The sequence below is a fragment of the Prionailurus bengalensis genome, chromosome C1 (genome assembly GCF_016509475.1).
Source record: "Prionailurus bengalensis isolate Pbe53 chromosome C1, Fcat_Pben_1.1_paternal_pri, whole genome shotgun sequence".
In the NCBI taxonomy this organism is placed as follows: domain Eukaryota; kingdom Metazoa; phylum Chordata; class Mammalia; order Carnivora; family Felidae; genus Prionailurus; species Prionailurus bengalensis.
This window is the reverse complement of record NC_057345.1, coordinates 216,311,736-216,331,324: the sequence shown is the minus strand read 5'-3', so window position 1 is coordinate 216,331,324 and position 19,589 is coordinate 216,311,736. Positions and strand designations below refer to the sequence as shown.

Here is a 19,589-nt window from a genome sequence, read left to right as displayed (position 1 = left end):
ATTGCGAAAAGCAGTCAATATAAGCTCTTAAAACGTGAACGCACGCGTGGCCGGCTGACCAAACTGACCCGCGCACCCCTGAACAGATGGCATCTCCAACGTAGCCCTCCCACCACGACCCCAGAACTCTGCGGGCAAAAGACTACATTGCCCATAAGGCGCCGCGCGGCGGGCCGGCGCTCTCGCGGGGCGTCCTGGGAAGCGTAGTCCGCGCGTTGCATAAATCCCTCACGCTCCGGGCCGCGAGACAGCGGCCCACGCAAGCATGGCTGCGCCCGGTTGGGGCGCGTACGTTTGTTTCGACCGTGGGTCTGGGCCGGCTCGTGGGGCTGGGCTTTAGGCAGTAAGTGAGGCTGGCGGCCGGGGTTCCCGGCGTGGGGACGTGGGAGGCGCACGGACGCTGTGGGTGGCACACCTGAGGACGGCGAGGCGAGGGGCTGCCCGGGCGGCCTCGGGACGCGGCGCCCTCCTGGCGTGGCGTCAGCGGTGCGCGGCCGCGGGGACCCCTGTCTCTTTGCGCCCCCTGTCTCTTTGCGCCCCTGGGCTCCGTGGTGGCGTGCAGGGCCTGAGGGCCTGGCCTCGGGCCCCGGCGTGGGGGAGACCGGAATCCAGACCACGAATTCGAGGCCGGACGTTCAAGTTCCATTTTTTTGTGCTTTTTTTTTTTTCTTCTTCTTCTTCTTCTGAGGAACGGGTTGAAAAAGGAATATATTGCATTTCAGCGCTTCCTGTCCCTTAGCAACTGTGCTAGGCGCTTTGTATTTCTCATCTCCAAGTGACCCTCCTCCACTCTCGAGGTGAGACCTTGAGCGGGTCCTGTAGGTTCCCAGACCTAATGTTGGCATCACTGGATACGTATTGGGGGGGGCCTTTAGGCTCGTTGGTTTTAATGGCAGTTTTTTCTCCCAGTGAACCTCCTTCCCGCCCTCTGGCTTTGGGACCATGTCCTAAACTGCCGTAGAGATGAATTTGTTCCATTTAATTCCTTCGAGTGGCATAACTTGGTACAAGGAGTGTGAGAAGCTGAGATTTCAGGAGGTGGTTGAACGTCCCCGGGCCCTTATTAACTCGCAAGAGTCTAGGATTGGCTTTGCCACCCCAGCAGTAGATAAGGGTTAATGAAGGGTTTTCTTTCTTTTTTTCACTAGGGATTCCAGTATGCCTTTTTACTTTTTTTATATACATGTTTTTGTTTATTTAGAGAGAGAAAACAAAACGTGAGTGGGGGAGGGGTGGAATCTCCAGCGGGCTCCAGGCTGATGGCTCAGGGAAGAACCGACCTGGGGCTGGATCTCACGACTGTGAGATCAAGACCTGAGGCGCAATCAAGAGTCAGACACTGAACTGACTGAGCCACCCAGGTGTCCCTCAATATGCCTCTTTTAAAACAGCTATTATTTATTGCGAGCCAAACCCTGTGCACCAAGTGCCTTTCTTAAATTCTCTCAATTGGTTTAAAGGACCTTGAGTGATAGGTGGTATCCCATTGTCTATGTAAAGAACACAGGTTAGGTAAGTTGCCTGCGGAAACACGGGCAGGGTGTTGCAGCAAGGATGAGAAAATCCAGGTCTTGCAGTCTCCAAAACCCCAAACTACTGGATAAATTTTGTAAGGAACGATTTAAAAGAGACATTCCCAAGCATAAGATAGGGAGATGTGTGGAAAATGTGTTTTAAAAAATAAAAGCATTCGTGTAACCTGTCTTTTTTTTTTTTTAAGGGTAGTATTTAGTGTCACGATGTTTGGGGATCTGTTTGAAGAAGATTATTCCAGTGTGTCAAGTTATCAGTATGGAAACGAGAAGAAGTTAAAGACCAAGGTTTTGGAGCCACCGGCTCCTAGAGAATTCACCAATTTAAGCGGAATTAGAAATCAGGGTGGAACCTGTTACCTCAATTCCCTTCTTCAGACTCTTCATTTCACACCCGAATTCAGAGGTATGCTGTGTTACATGCATTTGATTAGTCAGTAATATGCACCCTTGTCTCTACTTGTAATCAATTGTGCAAAATTACAAAAGTATCTTAAAGTTGCATTCCACAGCATGGGTGTATTACTGCTGCTGAAAGACGTAAATTGGTAATTCTCTCTGTAGAGAAATGTGAAGCTTACATTATCTTAAATATATTCTGTGTGATCACGGTAGTTTTTAGTAACAAAAACAAGGCGATGAATTGCTTTTCTGATTCCTATAATTTAAAATACCACATAAAGACAGTTTTGTCATGAGTGCCAGCCTTCATTATTGTTATGCTATTTGTATTTTTAAAATTAAAAAAAAATTTTAATTTCACTAAAGTGATACTCAAGTTACCTAAAACAATTAAATCCTGCCTTTTGGAGCAAGGACGGGATGTCCCATTATTTACACAGTCCACCAACGTTTATCTGCAATTCTGAAATCCAGAACATTCCAATAACCTGGTCTGAACTTGTTTAGCCTCAGAACCCAACCACATGTGAGGCTGTTTATAGTCTTAGCTGTCTCACTTGGGTGGATATTCATACATTTATTCCAGGAATGTGAACTCCTTAATTAATGGATACTGTTTATCCCAGATCCTGCTGGGGATGTAATGTTAACATATATAATGCTTTCTTCTTATTACCTTTCTCAAAGCTGGAAATTCCAAAGACCCAAGATGTTAGACAAGGGACTATGTGCAAGGAACAGAAACACACTCAATTAGGTCAATTAAAAGGGGGGTTTACTACAAGACTATAAGGGAATCTCCTTGAAACCACTTACAGGGAGCCAGCCTGACCTCACTGGACCCTTGATTTCTTGCCACTGTATTTCTCTTTATGTTTGTACCATTCCCATCTCTGCAAACTAGCTTCCTCCACAAGGGTCTTAGTCTCTTGGTTTCAATATGAACATTACCTTCACGTGGCCCCTACTGGGGCCTTGAACCACACAGCTGCATGACTGTGCCTCAGCTCTCCACAGTGTCTCCTCATGCTGAGGACAGACAACCTGGCTCATCCTGGATCCAGTATCTCATCCCCCACTTCCCATCAGTACCGAATTTAGCAAAATTTTTTGACATTTTCTGTTGCTTCTTAGCTTGGAAAGACTTCCTGCCTCCAGAGATTTAGTAAATATTTACCGTCATCCCCTTCCCAGGGCCATTCTAATGGATGAAACTGCATGTGGGATTTCAGAGTGGAGCCATTTGTCCTTGACTCCATCTTCTCCATAAACATATCTCCCTAATGTATGCAGTTATTCCACCATTAGAGATTTTCAGCATAAATTTCAGCAGATTCCTAGGAGATTAAAGTCTTTCAAACTTTAATACAGTTGCAGTAGAAAAGTAGCCTTGAAAAGAGACTGAGGAAGGTGATTGGTGGGCAGGCAGTCCAGGTCATAGAGAGGGCACCTGAGCAAAGATAGGGCTGAATGGAGATGGCCACTGAGCAAAAGCCCAGGCCATCTTATTCTCAGCAAAGGAGGTCACTGGCCAAGCACATATCTTAGTGTGGACTGTGCATTCCTTATACGGCTTAGCATGGATCCTGATGCCTACTGAAGAGGAGATAACAGTTTTAGAAGGGGTAGGAATTGGCAGAGTACTGAGGGGAGAATAATTTTGGAACCTTCTGGCACAGTGTCTTGAGTAGGGCTGGATTGGTTTCCACTGTACTGGTTCAGGGTGATGGAGAGTAGTGGGAAATGATCAGAAAAGTCCTTGTATGGTTTTATGCTTTAACCTTTAGGTTTGTAGCTCATTTCTTCCCATTTCCTGCCTGGAGCTCAGAAGGAATGTAGCATTCGTAATAGTAATCACCTGGGCAGCAGTGGTCTGCAGAGGGAAACAATACCCATGCCATCCATTCTCTCCCTGGAGTAGATCAAAGTGTCCTAGTAGGGGTTCCCATGTGGTTTGAATGTAGACTTCCCGTAAGATTCAGATATGCCCCATTGAGCGACATGCCGAGACTTGGGAGTATAAAACAGATGTGGAGATTAGCACTCCAGGTAAGGTCACTACCATCTGTTACTACCCTTAACACAGAAAAGACATTGTTATACTAAAAACGAAGGGTGTGATCTCAGAGATCAAGGTGGTCTTTCTCTTCAAAGATGGTTGAAAGCCTCACATGTGGCTTGTAAATGAACATGTGATACTTTTATATATTGTGTGTTTCCTCATGTGGCTTTTGGGACCCACTGCCATAGCCAATAGAAAACCCTCAAAGATTTCTGATATTACTGTTTGTACTTTCATAAGCATCGTTTTCCTTGTGTAGATCTTCCCTAATGAAACCTTAGCATGCCACTTTATAGAGTCAGTGGTTAAAAGTAATGTTATCAGGAAATAAAATGTATGGTGTCACAGTATAAACATTGCCACAACCATACTTCAGAATCTCTAACTGATTTTATTTACTGGAGGCTTTGGCTTTCCAAAACAGTTTTCTAAAATGAAATAATGACGTATCTCTATCACTGATTCTACCTTTTTGTTTAGAAGCCTTATTTTCCCTTGGCCCAGAAGAGCTTGGTTCATTCGAGGATAAGGATAAACCTGACGCAAAGGTATTAAATCTGTGATTTACAGGTGTTTTGTGGGTTTTTTTTTTTTTTGGAGTATTGAGGAAAATTTTTTTTTAATGTTTATTTTTGTGACAGAGACAGAGCATGAGCAGGGGGAGGGGCAGAGAGAGAGGGAGACCTAGAATCCAAAGCAGGCTCCAGGCTCTGAGCTGTCAGCACAGAGCCTGACGCAGGGCTCGAACTCGTCAACCATGAGATCATGACCTGAGCCAAAGTCGGAGGCTCAACCGACTGAGCCAGGCACCCCTGAGGAAATGTTTTTCTGAGTAAGGAATTAAGTTCTTTGCTCATAGAAATCCATAATTTTATTAATTACTGAATATTAATCTTTATTTTCAGAAAAGTGATTTGGCTCATACACCGTACTGGTAAGGGAATCTTCCTCCCTAAAAAGAATTATTTCTCCAAATATAGTGCTGGAGCGGCTTTATAGACACAACCTGATCAAGAAGATATTCGCAAATGACCCACACTAGCCTACCAAAAAATCTACCTAATACATATGTAACAACAACAAAACTTAGACACTGGTGCTGTTTTAATTTAGTAGTCTGGAAATAAACCACGTGAGGAATTGGTTTATTAAAAGTGCATTTCTAATCGTGTCCCTCCTTGCCTAAACACCATTCAGAAGTTTATTGCTTTCAGGCTAACATATGCACTTCGTAATAGTCGTCTTCTGTGATCCAGCCCAGTTCTTCTGAGACCACCTGTGTTGCGAAGAGGCAGTTTTTACCTATTTCCTTTTCTTCCCCATCTCCTGCACGTCATACTTTGTAACATGTAATAAAAATGTGGCGGCAATGATGTCAGATTGCCATAAAGGTGTCTAAAGTAAGTGAAGTCTTACTCTCACTTTAGATACTTAAGTCCAGTCTGCCCACAAGGCTCCGAGCAACATTCTCTGCCTGCCCTAACCTGCCCCACACCAGATAAAGCAGGAAGCAGGTGAGGTGGGTGCAGCCAGCCCTGTGAGGTGTCCGGACTCCAGAGTGAGTGAAAATCGTGACTGGAAAATTCCTCCTGGGGAGTGTGTCTCTGAGAGATTTTAGAGAGGGAGTGAACTAGTAGAGACTGAAACTGCTGTCAGTAATCGGGTGGTTTCTTAGAACTATTTGGGTGTTAGTAATGATCGTGTACCGTGTCGAGGTAGAAAACTCCAGACAGCTAAAGCTTTTTGGATTGAATTAGAATCTTAATAAAAAAGTGAATCTTAGTTCACTCTGTGTAATAGTTATAAACTTCCTCCTGGTTGAAGTGAATGGACTAGGAGAAAGGAGAAAACTGGTTTGCAGTTCTTTTAAAGCTCCCTGCCCCCAACGACACTTAAAGGACCTCATTTAGAGATGCAGACCTCATTTGCTTCTCTTTCAGGTTCGAATCATCCCTTTACAGTTACAGCGGATGTTTGCTCAGCTTCTGCTCTTAGACCAGGATGCAGCGTCCACCACGGACCTCACTGACAGCTTCGGGTGGACCAGCGATGAGGTACGAAGGTCAGCTTCTCCAAGGAACAGAGTTATCAGCAATAAAGAGTAAATGTTGGTTTAATAACAGTATCTGACTTCCTTTCATTTTGTCTTAGGGTCTCAAGAAATAGATGAAATATTTGCTTTTCACGTTCAATAATTACAAGCCAGAAATCTATTTCTAGACACTTGCTCTATGCGAGATTTTATGAATGGGTGTGATTTGGCTTCGGAGAGAGGGTTGTGGACACGGAGAGGACACAGGGAGACTTGTACAGTCCCTGTCCTTTATATAGTCTAGTTGAGATATGGTGTCTATTACATGGAGATTCTCATTTATGTAACAAATTGCTAACCAGCTTAAAAAGCGGCCGACAACAATTCTGTCTGCCTTGATGGCATGCCTTTGTGTTTGAATCTGGGTTTTCTCATTGGAACATTCGCTTCAAGGAAAATGGTGAAAACATTCTTAGCTGGTCTTTTCATTTTTCTGTCCTGCTTCCCTCCTGACTCCTCATTTTCTTCCCGTATCCTACTGTGTGTGCACGTTCTCTCGTTTTCTGTTGGAGTTTCTAAAGGGTACTTCACTACATGCAAACACTAAACATGTCAGCAGCGAGTAAAGGTGCTTGTTGTCGATATTGATGAGCTGTGATTTTTTAATGGAGTAGATGTATTCTTACAAGAGACAGGTGTGGGAGACTATTGCAGAATTTAAAGAGGCAATGACCAGAAAAATGTAACATTGCCTTCAAAAATAAACTTCGAACTGTGGTCTTCTAATGACGAGCAACTCCTAAACCAGATGATGCTGTGAGGTTGAAGAGGTACGGCTTGGGTTTTGAAGTGAAGTGGGGTATTACGCAGTTAAGTTTCTGGGTTAGAGCAGGCGCTTAGGGTCAAGTCCTCCTTCTTTCCTTGTTTTAAAAATGACAGCTTTGTGGGACGCCCAGGTGGCTCAGTCAGTTAAGTGTCCTACTCTTGGTTTTGGCTCAGGTCATGATCTCTCAGTTCGTGAGTTCGAGCCCCACATCGGGCTCTGCGCTGACCGTTGCAGACCCTGCTTGGGACTTCTCTCCCTCTCTCTCTGCCCTCTCCCGCTTATGCTTGCTCTCTCTCAAAATAAATGAATAAACTTAAAAAAATAATAATTATAAAAACATTTAAAAATGACCACTTCGTTGAGCTATAATTCCCATGCCATAAAATTCACTCATAAGGGTACGAGTCAGCAGCTGTTCAGTATGTTCACAGACTTGTACAACCATCACTGCGGTCAGCTTTAGAACGTTTTCACCACCCCAAAAAGAAACCCCATACCCATTAGCAGACACTCTCCCCCCAGACCCTGGCAACCACTCATCTACTTTCTACCCTTATGGATTTGCCTGTTCTGGACATTTCACAGAAAGGGAGTCACACAATATGTGATCCTTTGTAACTAGCTTCTTTCACTTAAATCATGTCTTCAGTTTCGTTTGTGTTGTTCACATCAGCACTTCATCCATTTTTATTGCCAAGTGATATTGTACAAGAGGGATATGCCACGCTGTGTTTCAATCTAGTCATCTGCTGATGGATTTTCCTTATAGATCATGAGCTGCCACTGAGTTGCTGATTTCATACTCTTAAAGCAGTGAAAACCTTATTATTTATTACTTTCTAAATAAAACCTCTCAGGAAACCCTCTAGGACTGGTAGAGAGGGACTCTGAGGCACCTTTTGCAGCCTCAGAATTATTCAGAAACAGAGCCTGCAAACTTCCACACGGTCCCTTCAGAGCCAGTGATACTGGAGAAATTTACATGCTCTAGTATCTCAAAAAATCAAGAAAAAAGATCCTGGAGGGGCGCCTGGGTGGCTCAGTCGGTTAAGCGTCCGACTTCAGCCAGGTCACGATCTCGCGGTCCGTGAGTTCGAGCCCCGCGTCAGGCTCTGGGCTGATGGCTCAGAGCCTGGAGCCTGTTTCCGATTCTGTGTCTCCCTCTCTCTCTGCCCCTCCCCCGTTCATGCTCTGTCTCTCTCTGTCCCAAAAATAAATAAACGTTGAAAAAAAAATTAAAAAAAAAAAAAAAAGATCCTGGAGCCCACTTCTTGCTCCAGCTTTCATCCACTTTATCAGCTTCTTTTCACTCCCTCATGGTCTCTACTTCTGCACCTTTCATTTGTCCCTCTACCTCCTTTCTACCTTCTTGTCCAAGTCACTCATGACATCCACGGGCCAAGTTCCAGGAGACACTTCTCTGTTCTGAGCAGGCTCTCGAGAGCACTCCCTGCTCCCCCCCTCCCCCCTTAAAGCACCAGCTTCTGCTGCTTCCTGTGACTCTCCCCCGGCCCCGGCTCTTCCTCCTCTGCTCCACTTCTGAGTGTTGGCGTCCCCTTGGCTCTGGGAGTTGTGCTCTCTCAGTTGTGCTTAAGGCGCTCGGTGTGTTCACACACAGCTGCATGACCCCTGGTGGAGTGAAGCAAGTTGCTTCAGAATTTTTCTCAGCGCTGTGTTAGTTGGTCTGCATGTGCAAACAGTAAATTCTGGTTCTTTTCAAATGTTGGTAATTCGGATCCCCTGATGTAAGGGAGATTTCGCTGTGCATACACTGCCGGCTCTTAGACACTTTTCTGTGCCTGCTGTGTTCTCCCTCCTCTCCTGTGGTGTGGCCGTGTGTGTGGTTTCCCACAAGAAAGAAAGCACTTTCCTGTTTTCAAGTGAGTTGAGTTATATGTACACACTGAACACCCCTGTTCATGTTTTCATTTTGTAGTGAAAGTAAAAACTGGTGATCTCTTCACCTGCTCTCCGTTTGCTTAGCCCAGTCATCCTTGTATTTGATCAAGGCTTAACTTCGAATTTCTAGATAGATCTTATGTTTTGTAACTAATACCACTTTAAAAATCTGTTTTTAAAAACCTGAAGCACACAATCACATTTAAAAGTTACCTGTTTTATAGGAAATGAGGCAGCATGATGTGCAAGAACTGAATCGAATTCTCTTTAGTGCTTTGGAAACTTCTTTAGTCGGGACCTCCGGCCATGACCTCATCAGTCGTCTGTATCACGGGACCATTGTTAACCAGGTTGTTTGTAAAGAATGTAAGAATGTCAGTGAAAAGCAGGTGAATATATATACAAGAGTGTTTTAGTAATAAGTTACATCATAAATTATAATTCACATAATTAAATCTGTGATCTGTAATACCACATGAGGATTAAAGCGTTTGTTACTAGAAATAACTTTATCAGTTATTTTCTTTTACTCCAACTACACCTAAATCCTGAGTTTATGATTCAGATTTCTTCATATAAACTAAAAGAAGCAAATATCTTAAAACGTAGCTTTAATCTTTTCTTCAGTACTCTAATCTTTAGAAAACAGATTTGGGGAATGTTTATAGGTAGAGATCTGTGGCCTCATGAGCAGACCCAATTTCATGGTTGGTTGGAGTATTGTAACAAAAGTTAATTAAGGAAGTGATAGAAATAGAGAATACTAAAGAATGTTTACATTGACAAACACCTATAATTAAATATTGGATTTAGTTTATTAATATCCTTCAGAAAATTCATTTGTATGTGTGAGCTTATGTTGTCCATTTAATCTACTTGAAAATTAGATATTGGAAATTTGCTCCTGTAAATATAATGTCTCTGCTTGCTTTATAAATCTTACGCAGCACATAATTGCATCACTGAACAGTTGTCCCTTAATAGCCTCTTTTTATTATGGCAGGAGTTCTAGAAAATTGCTGTATTTGTATGAGTAAAATATTAAATGCCATTTTCTAAATGTTGCATTAATTGCTTCTTTGGATATATGTATATATTCTTTTCCTTTTTTTTTAATGAAAGAGTTGGGGTAAAAAAAAACTTTTTGGTCCTTTTTGCCTGTGCTGATAGAGGATTTGGTCAGCTTAATTTGGAAATATGAAGACTTGTGTGTCTTTGGATTACCATATGATTGACTTAACTACACTGTAATAATTCACAAAATAATTTTAAGACATAATGTACATGAAGGCACCTAATAAGTTATAGACATCAACTTTTCATAGGTACATATTATAAACTACATATAAATGTTGCTTCTATTCCTTTAGATTTCCACCATGAGCTAGTTAGTACTGTTATTTTACAGTCCCTGTAATCCCTTAGGGCAATGCTGTTACACCCACAGAACTATGTATGATTGAAACTGATCAGATTTCACGTGTTTAGAAGCTGTAAGTAAGTTGCAATTGAAATGCAGTTACAGCAGACTTGACAGACTGCTGTTTGCAAAATACTGTCCTCGTTTCAGAAAAATACCTTTTTATGCTGGCTCAAAATAATTAATTTTCTTACAACTCCCGTAAACCAGCCCTAGCAGAAGATGAAGAAGCGGGGTTTACATTAGAGGGTCCAGCCCTGCCAGTGCCATTCTAGCCTAGAGACGAGACAGAACTCGTAAGCACTGAACACATACGCTTCTCAGTCCAGATGTGTGTTCAGTGGCTTATTTCCAACTAAAGTAAGTTTCACTGTAGCTGCCGGGAACTTACAGACTAGTTCGTGACGTATTTTAGGCCAAATTACAATTTGATTTAGGGTAATATTGTGTGATGAATTTCACAGTATCCAATCAGGCCATCTGTCCCCTCATACTACGTACAGTGTTTTAGGGAAAAGTTATCTCTTATTCCCAACATATGTAGGAGTTGGTGATATGTTTGTGAACCACTGTGAAATTGTTTTCTTTCAATATGACATTCATGTGTGTTTCAGGAAGACTTCTTAGATCTCACAGTAGCAGTCAAAAACGTATCAGGTTTGGAAGATGCACTCTGGAACATGTATGTAGAAGAGGAAGTTTTTGACTATGACAACCTGTACCACTGTGGGACTTGTGACAGGCTGGTTAAAGCAGCCAAGGTAAAGACAGACACCTGCCTTCTCTTGGGCGCCCCCTCCGCACTCGGCAGCACCAAGGTTTGTCAAGTGAAGCCAACTTGCGTGAGACAGTCTGGAGGATACACAGGAAGCCCCTAATTGCAACCGAGGAGTGAAAACACCTTTCCATTCCACAGATCTGTATTTAATTTTTTACAGTAAAGCATTTTTTTTTAAGTTTTCCACCCAACAGTTCTCACAACTTCTTTCCCTCCCAAGAAAAATATATCTGTACCTCAGCATTTCTTAAAAACACCTTTTTTTTTTTTTTTTTTTTTTTTTTTTTTTTTAAATAGACTGCCCATATCCTTGCTTTTGGCAAAGTCCCACTAGGAAGAAGGCGGTATGTTTTTGTTTCTGCCAAAAAGCTCATTGCGCTTTTCTTTCTTTGCCTCCTGCTGTGACAACAGACGGCCTCATTTCCTGCACATGCGGTTATTTTGCGATATTGACAGATAACACCTCCCTGACTCTAGCAAATCGAATAAGCCCTTTCCTCCTCCCACAGAGGAGGGAAATACTCAGCCAGAGTGCTTCCTTTCTCACTGTGGGGATGACAGGAGGGCTAAGCCATAGTGACTAAGCCACTGCTGCCAGATGATGCCATAGGCTGCCCGGTCAGTGGTTACTGAGCACTGGCTTCAAGAGCTACCACCAAAGATGGGTCTTTGCAGGTATTCTGTCCATCCCCAGAGCGGACAGTTCCTAAATTTTCCAACAAAATGAGGACTGATTTCGATAACACATAATACTGATTTGGCTCCTGGAGGTTGTAGGTGAGAATGTAAAAAACAAAAAACGAAAAACAAACTCCATGCCTGTAGCTTTTCACAATAGGATTTGAAACCAGTGTGAATGTAACATTCTTTAGTATGCATTTCCATCCAGCCTTTGCCTTTTTGTGACACACGGAGAGGTTCATTGTTTTGCTTATTTATTTGGTATTTCACCTTTGGTATCACAACTACAGTCTAGTAAAATAAATATAAAATTCAGAGGATGAAAGCTCTCGTTCTTTGTTTTGGTTGAACTTAATTAGCACATTAGTAAAACAAGAACCCTGAGCTCAACAAAAGCAGTTCTTGTATGTCAGTGGTATGTCATTGGTTTAATTTTTTTTCAATGGAAATTTTTTGATCTTGATATTTTTTAAATTGCATCCTAAATTTCAGTTTGGTCGTGCTACCTAAATTAATGTAGATTTCCTTATTCTGAGCACAGTCACTTTTCTCAGCCTTGTTGTAGATGAGATACTCGGGTTTTTTAGGTGTATTTTTTTTTTTTTTAACTTCTTGGAAAATCTGCCATGTCATGTTGCCATTTTCTCACTTAACTTTTTTTTTAACCCCCAATTTGTGGAATTGTCTTAAATATATTTTTAAGAACGTTAGATATTTGCATGTAAGGATGATAATACCATTAACGATGGTTTAACAGATGAGAAGGTTTTTTTGCCAGCCCTTAGCCAGCATACCGTTAGAGCTAAGACACTGGGGGGAAGCTGATGACTTTTAAATAAAAAGCAGCTTCATTTAGTGCTTTGTCTTAAAACAAGGAAACAAAAATATTTTTTTATCTGCTTTAAAGGGCATTCATTATAAAACCCCAATCATTGGGTCGTTTGTCCTGGGCGAAGGAGGAAGGTGAAACGCCAGGGCTCATGCAGGGAGGGAGCACTGTTAGAGTGGGGAGCACCAGTTACAACACGTTTGTTGGACAGCTTTGATTTTGGGATATCCGCGCTAAAAACATGAACTCGGGTTGTGACTTTTTAGTTGTAAACATAAGTAAGTGATAAATCACCTTTGGTCCCATGAAATAGATGAGTTCATGTCAGCTGAATTGAATCCAAGGTGATGAATTTATGTGATTTAAGGACATTATCTCTCTTAAAACTGCATCATGGGTTGCCTTTTCAGATCTTAAGATATCTTACATATTCTTTTCTATAACTCTGCTTTTTAAAAAACTGTAAAAATTTTTCTTTTAACAGTCGGCCAAATTACGTAAGCTGCCTCCCTTTCTTACTGTTTCATTGTTAAGATTTAATTTTGATTTTGTGAAGCATGAACGATACAAGGAAACTAGCTGTTACACGTTCCCTCTCCGGATCAATCTCAAGCCTTTTTGTGAACAGGTTTGAACTCTTTATTTTGAAATTTTTTCTTTTACCCTGTCAGGATTTAATCTTTATCGGCCTGGTTTTCAGTTGACTTACTGCAGAATCTTTCAACCTGGCTCTGTTAACATTTTGAGTTGGGTCATTCTTTGTTGTGAGGTCTATGTCCCATGCATTGTAGGATTTTAAGCTGCACCCCTGGCCTCTACCCACTGGATGACAGTAGCATCCCACCCTCCCACCCCACCCCTAGTAGTGACAAAAATGTCTTCAGACCTTGCCAAATGTCCATGTCTCCTGGGGGGAGAGGGTTGGTAAAATCAGCCCCAGCTGAGAACCACTGGTTTATTACAGTCCTTTTGAATTTCTGAAGTATGGTTTGTTCTCAGTTCTTTTTATTAAACTCTCCTTGGAAGATCTTTGAAAGGAAAATTTAAGAACAAAATTAGAAATGACCCTACATTAGGAGAGATTACCATTAATTAGTACTTTGCTATTTGGATTTAGTTTACATGAGATGCAGTAATGAATTACACATGTAGAAAGTGAACAGGTAATGGGAACTTTGCTAGAGTTGATAATCCTTGAGGCACGTAATTTGAAAACAAATTATTACAAGCAACCTACTTTATAAGCCATTTTAAACTATTGTCTATATAATCACTATACATGCCAACATCAGAGCCACGAGACTGCTGTGTTTCTTATTTACAAATCATTATTTATATGTTCATTAAGACCAGGACATCTATTAACTAACTACTGAATTTCTATGAATAAAAGTAATATTTCATTTATTCTTAGATTCAGATGGGCCTTCCTCTACTTCAAGCCTAATTTCTGAGCTTTTTGGGTTTTATTTTATTGGGACATACGGAATGAGCAGTTTTTCCAGCATAAGTTAATATACTTATCCCCCTCCATTTACTGCCTGAATAAAACAGGATAATTGAGTTAATTCTTTTTTTTATTTTCCAGTTTTACTGAGAAATAATTGATAGACATCACTCTGTAAGTTGAAGGTGTATAGCGTGATAAGTTTTGATTTACGTATATTGCGAAATGATGGCCACCACAGGTTTAGTAACAGCCACTGTCTCCTATAGAAAAACTTTAGGCCCTTTTTAAAAAAGTAGTTTGTCACATTATTTTAACATACTTTGAAATAACAGAAGTGAAATAGGTAAAACATTGAGCACTTAGCTAGGAAATTGACCATAATTTTACTTTTTGATTTCTATATTAATGAAAAAAATTATCACTTTGCATCTGTTTGTATCTCTCATCTTTTGCCTGAACCAGAAATACTAGTTACTTTCCAAGTAAATAAGTTTCTCAGATAATTGGCACCTTTCAAGTAAACTATCAATGTTTATGCTCTTTTCTCTTATAGAGTGAATTGGATGACTTGGAGTATGTTTATGACCTCTTTTCGGTTATTATCCACCAAGGTGGTTGCTATGGAGGACATTATCACGTGTATATTAAAGATGTCGATCATTTGGGAAACTGGCAATTTCAAGTAAGCACAGAAATTAGTTTAGAAGTATCTTTGCACTTTTTCCCTTTTTTGGTCTTACTGTTTTGGTGAAAATGACCTTTTGCCATTTATTATATGTATTTACCCTAGAAAATTTTTATAGGGAAGCAAAGTTAATAGTTAGAAGTTTTAAATTTTTATTTCTAAAATGTTTCATACAGAAGAAAAACCAGCATAGTACAAACACTTTCTATATATTCTTCACCTGGATTCTTTAGTTGTTAACAATTCACCAAATTTGGGGCACCCGACTGGCTCAGTCGGAAGTGCACGTGGCTCTTGATCTCAAGATCCCCACATTGAGGGTAGAAATTACTTAAAGAGGGACGCCTGGGTGGCTCAGTCGGTTGAGCGTCTGACTTCAGCTCAGGTCATGATCTCACAGTTTCTGAGTTTGAGCCCCACATCAGGCTCTGTGCTGACAGCTTAGAGCCTGGAGCCTGCTTCAAATTCTGTGTCTCCCTCTCTCTCTGCCCCTCCCTCACTCGTGCTCTGTCTCTCTCTGCCTCTCAGAAATAAAGAAAACTAATTAAAAGAAAGAAAGAAATTACTTAAACTTTAAAAACAACAATGGAGCACTTGGGTGGCTCAGTCGGTTAACCTTCTGACTCCTGATTTCAGCTCAGGACACGATCTCGCAGTTCGTGAGATCAAGCCATGCGTCGGGGGTCTGCGCTGACTGTGGAACTTGTTTGGGATTCTCTGTCTCCCTCTCTCTCTCTGCCCTTCCTCCCTCCCCGCCGCTCCCCAGCTGGCCTTTCTCTCTCCCTCTTTTTCAAAAATAAACATTTTTAAAACAACAGCAATTTGCCAAATTTGTGCAAACACACAGCTAACATCTTAGGAGTGCTGAACCATTTGAAATTAAGCTGAAGACATTCGGCCCCTTTACTCCTAAATACTTGAGTATTTATCTCCTGAGAACAAGGATGTTCCCTTACACAAGCATAGATCACAATCAGAAACTTTAACATTGAAACATTTCTACTCTCTAATAAAGAGATTCTACCAGTTGTCTCTTCCAGATCCTTTACAGCATTTCTTCCCCACTCTAGTGTCGAGTGCAGGTCCCACGTTATACTTAGTTAGCACATCTCTTAAGTCTCCTTTAATTGGTAACTGTTCCTCGGCTTCTCTGTCTTCCGTGGCACCAACCAAAGATGATAAGGATTTTCTTCTTGTATTGTCTTCTAAAAGTTTTATAGTTTTGCCTTATATATTTAAAACTTCTCAGTCTTGCGGCGCTTGGGTGGCTCAGTCAGTTAAGCATCCACTTCGGCTCAGCTCATGATCTCACAGTTCGTGAGTTTGAGCCCCGCATCAGGCTCTGTGCTGACAGCTCAGAGCCTGGAGCCTGCTTTGGATTCTGTGTCTCCCTCTCTCTGCCCCTCCCCGCTCACGCTCTGTTCTCTCTCTCTCTCAAAAATAAACATTAAAAAACTTAAATAAAACTTCTCAGTCTTCCCAGAATGGTTTCCTGTGAATGGTGTGTGACTTTTCCCCCCATTTAGGTATCTGGTTGTCCATTCCCATTTACTGAATAATCTATTCTTTCCCCACCAATCCCCAGTGCCAGTTTTGTTCTGTCAGTTATTTGCGTATGAGTCCATTTGGGCATCTGTTGTGTTCATTGTTCTTTTTTCTATTGGTAGGCAGATACCACATTGTTAATTTCTGTAGCATTATCATTAAGTCGTGATCCAGGCAAGTCTCCCTGTGTGTTGTTATTCTTCAGGAGTATTGTTACTGTTTTGGCCTTTTACTCTTCTGCAGACATTCCTAGAACCAGCTTGTCAGTATTCTCATACATGTACACACCTTCTCAGAAGTAGTAGAGTTTTGAATCTAGATATGTAAACCAGATAGATGTTTTCATATTTTAGAGCTTCTTATAAAAAAGCTTTGTAATTTTCTTAAGATGTTCTGAAGGAAAGCACTAACTGAAGTCTTAGTTCCAATTAATTGCAGTGGGAAAAATCGTAAGGTGTAACACACCAACCCCAGTCTCTTGGCCAGCTTTCTGACGTGTAACTAGAACACAGTGAAATGTCAGTATGTAAGTTACAAGCCATCACGGTAGGAATAGGATGCTTACGACAGCTTCCTGATGATCAGACAATTGGGGTTGTTCGTGAATAGTTGGCCACACGCAGTAGTATCGCTTCTCTTGGTGCCGGCAGTGTTGCAGATGCACGTTCTACCTGTTGGTGTTTGCTTTCCAGAGCACCTGTCTGCATTTCTGATGCTCTGTCAGTTGTACTTGGATATTAAAAAGCATTTGGATGTTTAAAAAGTCAAACTGTTCCACCAAGAAGATGTTCTGTGGGGCTGTGGCCGTACTTTGTATTTCTTGGACTATTTGTGGCTAGCGTACGAAATGCAATTACCATTAGTTTATTGATTTTTACAACCAACCATCTCGCTAAACGCCTGTTATATTGCAGACATGTTTGGAGAAGGACTGGTTTGTGTCCCCCTTTCCAGTCCGTTACCTTCCATTTCGTTCTGGGCCGAGAGCGCCACGGAAGCATCACTCTCGGGTGCTTGTGCCACGTTTGCCAAGACGTTAGGTGTTGGGCACGTTCCCAGTCAGGTGAAGGGAAGTTCTTCCGCCCTCATCTGCTCTGATTCAGCCCTCAGTGTGTCCGTACTTAGTTTGCGCTGATTCTTACCGTACTACCTTTCTTCATGCTGCTGTCTTTAGTGTCCGGGGTCCCGTGGCAGAGACCTCTGGTTCTCTAAGCAGCCGTTCTCCCCCCACCCTGTTCAGACAATTAAATTAGCTCAGTTCCCTTCTCTCTAAAAGATGATGGTGAAGGTTTTTCTTAGTTTCTGATACAAGCTTGAGGACAGATCCAATAAATACCGGTTGTTCGTTTATTTTTCTTCTCTTTGCCTTGCCCGCCGTGGTCTTGACTTCTTTTTTTCCAGCTCCACCCTCGTGTGTGTAACCTTGTTTTCCAGTGTTGCCCTGGAGCACTCCCACTTTCTGCACCGGTCAGATGCCAGGGCAGGGAGCGTGTCTCCGCTCCCCTCAATACCCACAGCAGATTTTCTTCAGCCGCTGTCTGATTTCCGGCACTTTTATAGTTGATGAGATTTATCATCAGTCTTTGTTCTTTTGCAGTTTCATTTTCAAGTTTATCGTGGAGGTCACACACAGAGGTGGACTCCTGCAGTGCTGAGGTAGTGTGTCTCAAGCATTGATTCTGTCTTCCGTGTCTTCGTTTTGGGTTGTGCTTCCCTGGATATCCCTGCCCTTTTGTGTTCATTTCCTCAGAGTTAATTAGCTCTTTTCTAGCATCATTGGGCTCTTCTCCTGGTTCTGTTATGTGACTGGGGAAGAGAGACAGGCATTCTTTCGTTTGGTTTTGCTCTCTGCACTGCCTCTCTACGCTTGACGCTTTGTTACTTTAGCAAGGTCTTTCTTGGGGCTTAAAGAACAATCAGAATGCTTCCCTTTGTGCTTGGTATATTTTACTATTCATGCCTTCTGTGAAGCATCCCGTTTGTTAAATTTTTTCCTTTGTTCTTTCAGAATCACTGGTTTTTTCATCCAGAGCTTTGTGATGTTCAAATAATGATTAATGCTTTAAAAATTTCAACCTCAATACGTACATCTGCACACTGCTTATCTTTGTATTGCCATTATGCTGAGAGATTGCTTGTGCCTAGAGACATAGGATTCCAAATATTCTAATCATAGCTACATGTCCTTTCTGCTTATAGTTTGGCAATTTCTTCTTCCTTTCAAGGAGCCGTTCTCTGCGTTCATGGAGTTCTTTAGTAGCTGCTCTCTGCAAAGGAATAACTTTCATGACCAATCTGATATAATTTTCATGAGTTTAAAGTCAGCTTTCCAGGGGTGCCTGCCTGGCTCAGTTGGTAGAGCATGGGACTCTTGATCTTAGGGTTGTAAGTTCAAGCCCCACGTTGGGGGTAGAGTTTACTTTAAAAAACAATAATTATGTATTGTATGATATAATATAGTATAGTATGATAAAGGCAACGTTTTAGTCTCCTTAGTGTATCTAGAAGATGATCCCTTTTCTTCTAGTATGGAGGCCATTAACTGCAAAACGTGACTCTAGATCTGGTTGTGAAAAGGAGCCTGATCTTTGCTTTCTGCTTCCTTTTTTTTTCCCCCCTGTTTATTTTGAGAGAGAGGAGGGGAAGGTTAGAGACAGAGAATCCTAAGCAGGCTCTGTGCTGGTAGCGCTGAGCCCAACATAGGACTCAAACCCACAACCCGTGAGATAATGACCTGAGCCAAAATCAAAAGTCAAATGCTTAACTGACTGAGCCACCCAGGTGCCCCTGCTTTTTGCTTCCGGAGAGACCTTTTGCTTTATTGATGGTTGTTGACATCACTTTGAATATTACCTTGCACATTTGAAGAAAGGGGTCAGAGAAGCCTTCACAACAACTCCCAGTAGGCAGCCCAGGGCTAGTTCCTACTGTCCGGACAAGGCCAAGGTTGGACACTGGCAGAGTGGAGGAGGACTGGGCCTAGCCTGTCGGTTACCCACACCAGTGAGACACGTAGGGGCAGTGCTGGCCTGCCTTTCCTCTTCTACCATTTTTAAACCTCTTATTCTTTAGTCATGTCTTTAAACATATTATTTTATTCTAATAATTGCAGTATCTGAAGACTTTGTAGGTCTGCTTGGGTATCTACTGCTTCTATTTCCTTGGGATTTTGTTATTTTAGACTGTAGTCTTGCTTGATTGGTGGTTTTTTTAAGAACATGATTTACTGGAGTAATTCATGAGCTATGTTGAAAGTGCCTTCCTCTGAGAAAGATAAGTTTTTGTCTCTACCACATGCCTAGGGTCCCTTCCAACCCTTAACTTTGACCTAGTGGTTTTGGAGCCATACCATGTGGTCCACAAACCCAAGTGGGGACTTGTGATTATAAATTTAGAGGAGGTGTTTTTCTACCTTCATCTAGTATCAAAGTAAAAGCAAGTTTCTCAT

General features: G+C 41.8%; 1 protein-coding gene across 2 annotated transcripts in view; it reads left to right on the top strand.

Annotated features, from left to right (window-relative positions):
- Window positions 1-209: 209 nt before the first annotated feature.
- The window catches only part of USP40 (ubiquitin specific peptidase 40), an 87,826-nt gene continuing 68,446 nt past the window's right edge, over window positions 210-19,589 (top strand). The window contains exons 1-10 of one of the 2 annotated variants that reach the window (XM_043578213.1): window positions 210-343; window positions 689-797; window positions 1,721-1,938; window positions 4,477-4,544; window positions 5,937-6,050; window positions 8,978-9,142; window positions 10,788-10,934; window positions 12,946-13,089; window positions 14,465-14,593; window positions 15,456-15,457. In XM_043578213.1, the coding sequence (XP_043434148.1) occupies window positions 1,740-1,938; window positions 4,477-4,544; window positions 5,937-6,050; window positions 8,978-9,142; window positions 10,788-10,934; window positions 12,946-13,089; window positions 14,465-14,593; window positions 15,456-15,457 (968 nt within the window). In that variant the 5' untranslated portion in view covers window positions 210-343; window positions 689-797; window positions 1,721-1,739. Of the gene's footprint in view, window positions 344-688; window positions 798-1,720; window positions 1,939-4,476; window positions 4,545-5,936; window positions 6,051-8,977; window positions 9,143-10,787; window positions 10,935-12,945; window positions 13,090-14,464; window positions 14,594-15,455; window positions 15,458-19,589 lie in introns of those variants that run through there. The other variant, XM_043578209.1, reaches the window with a different exon arrangement.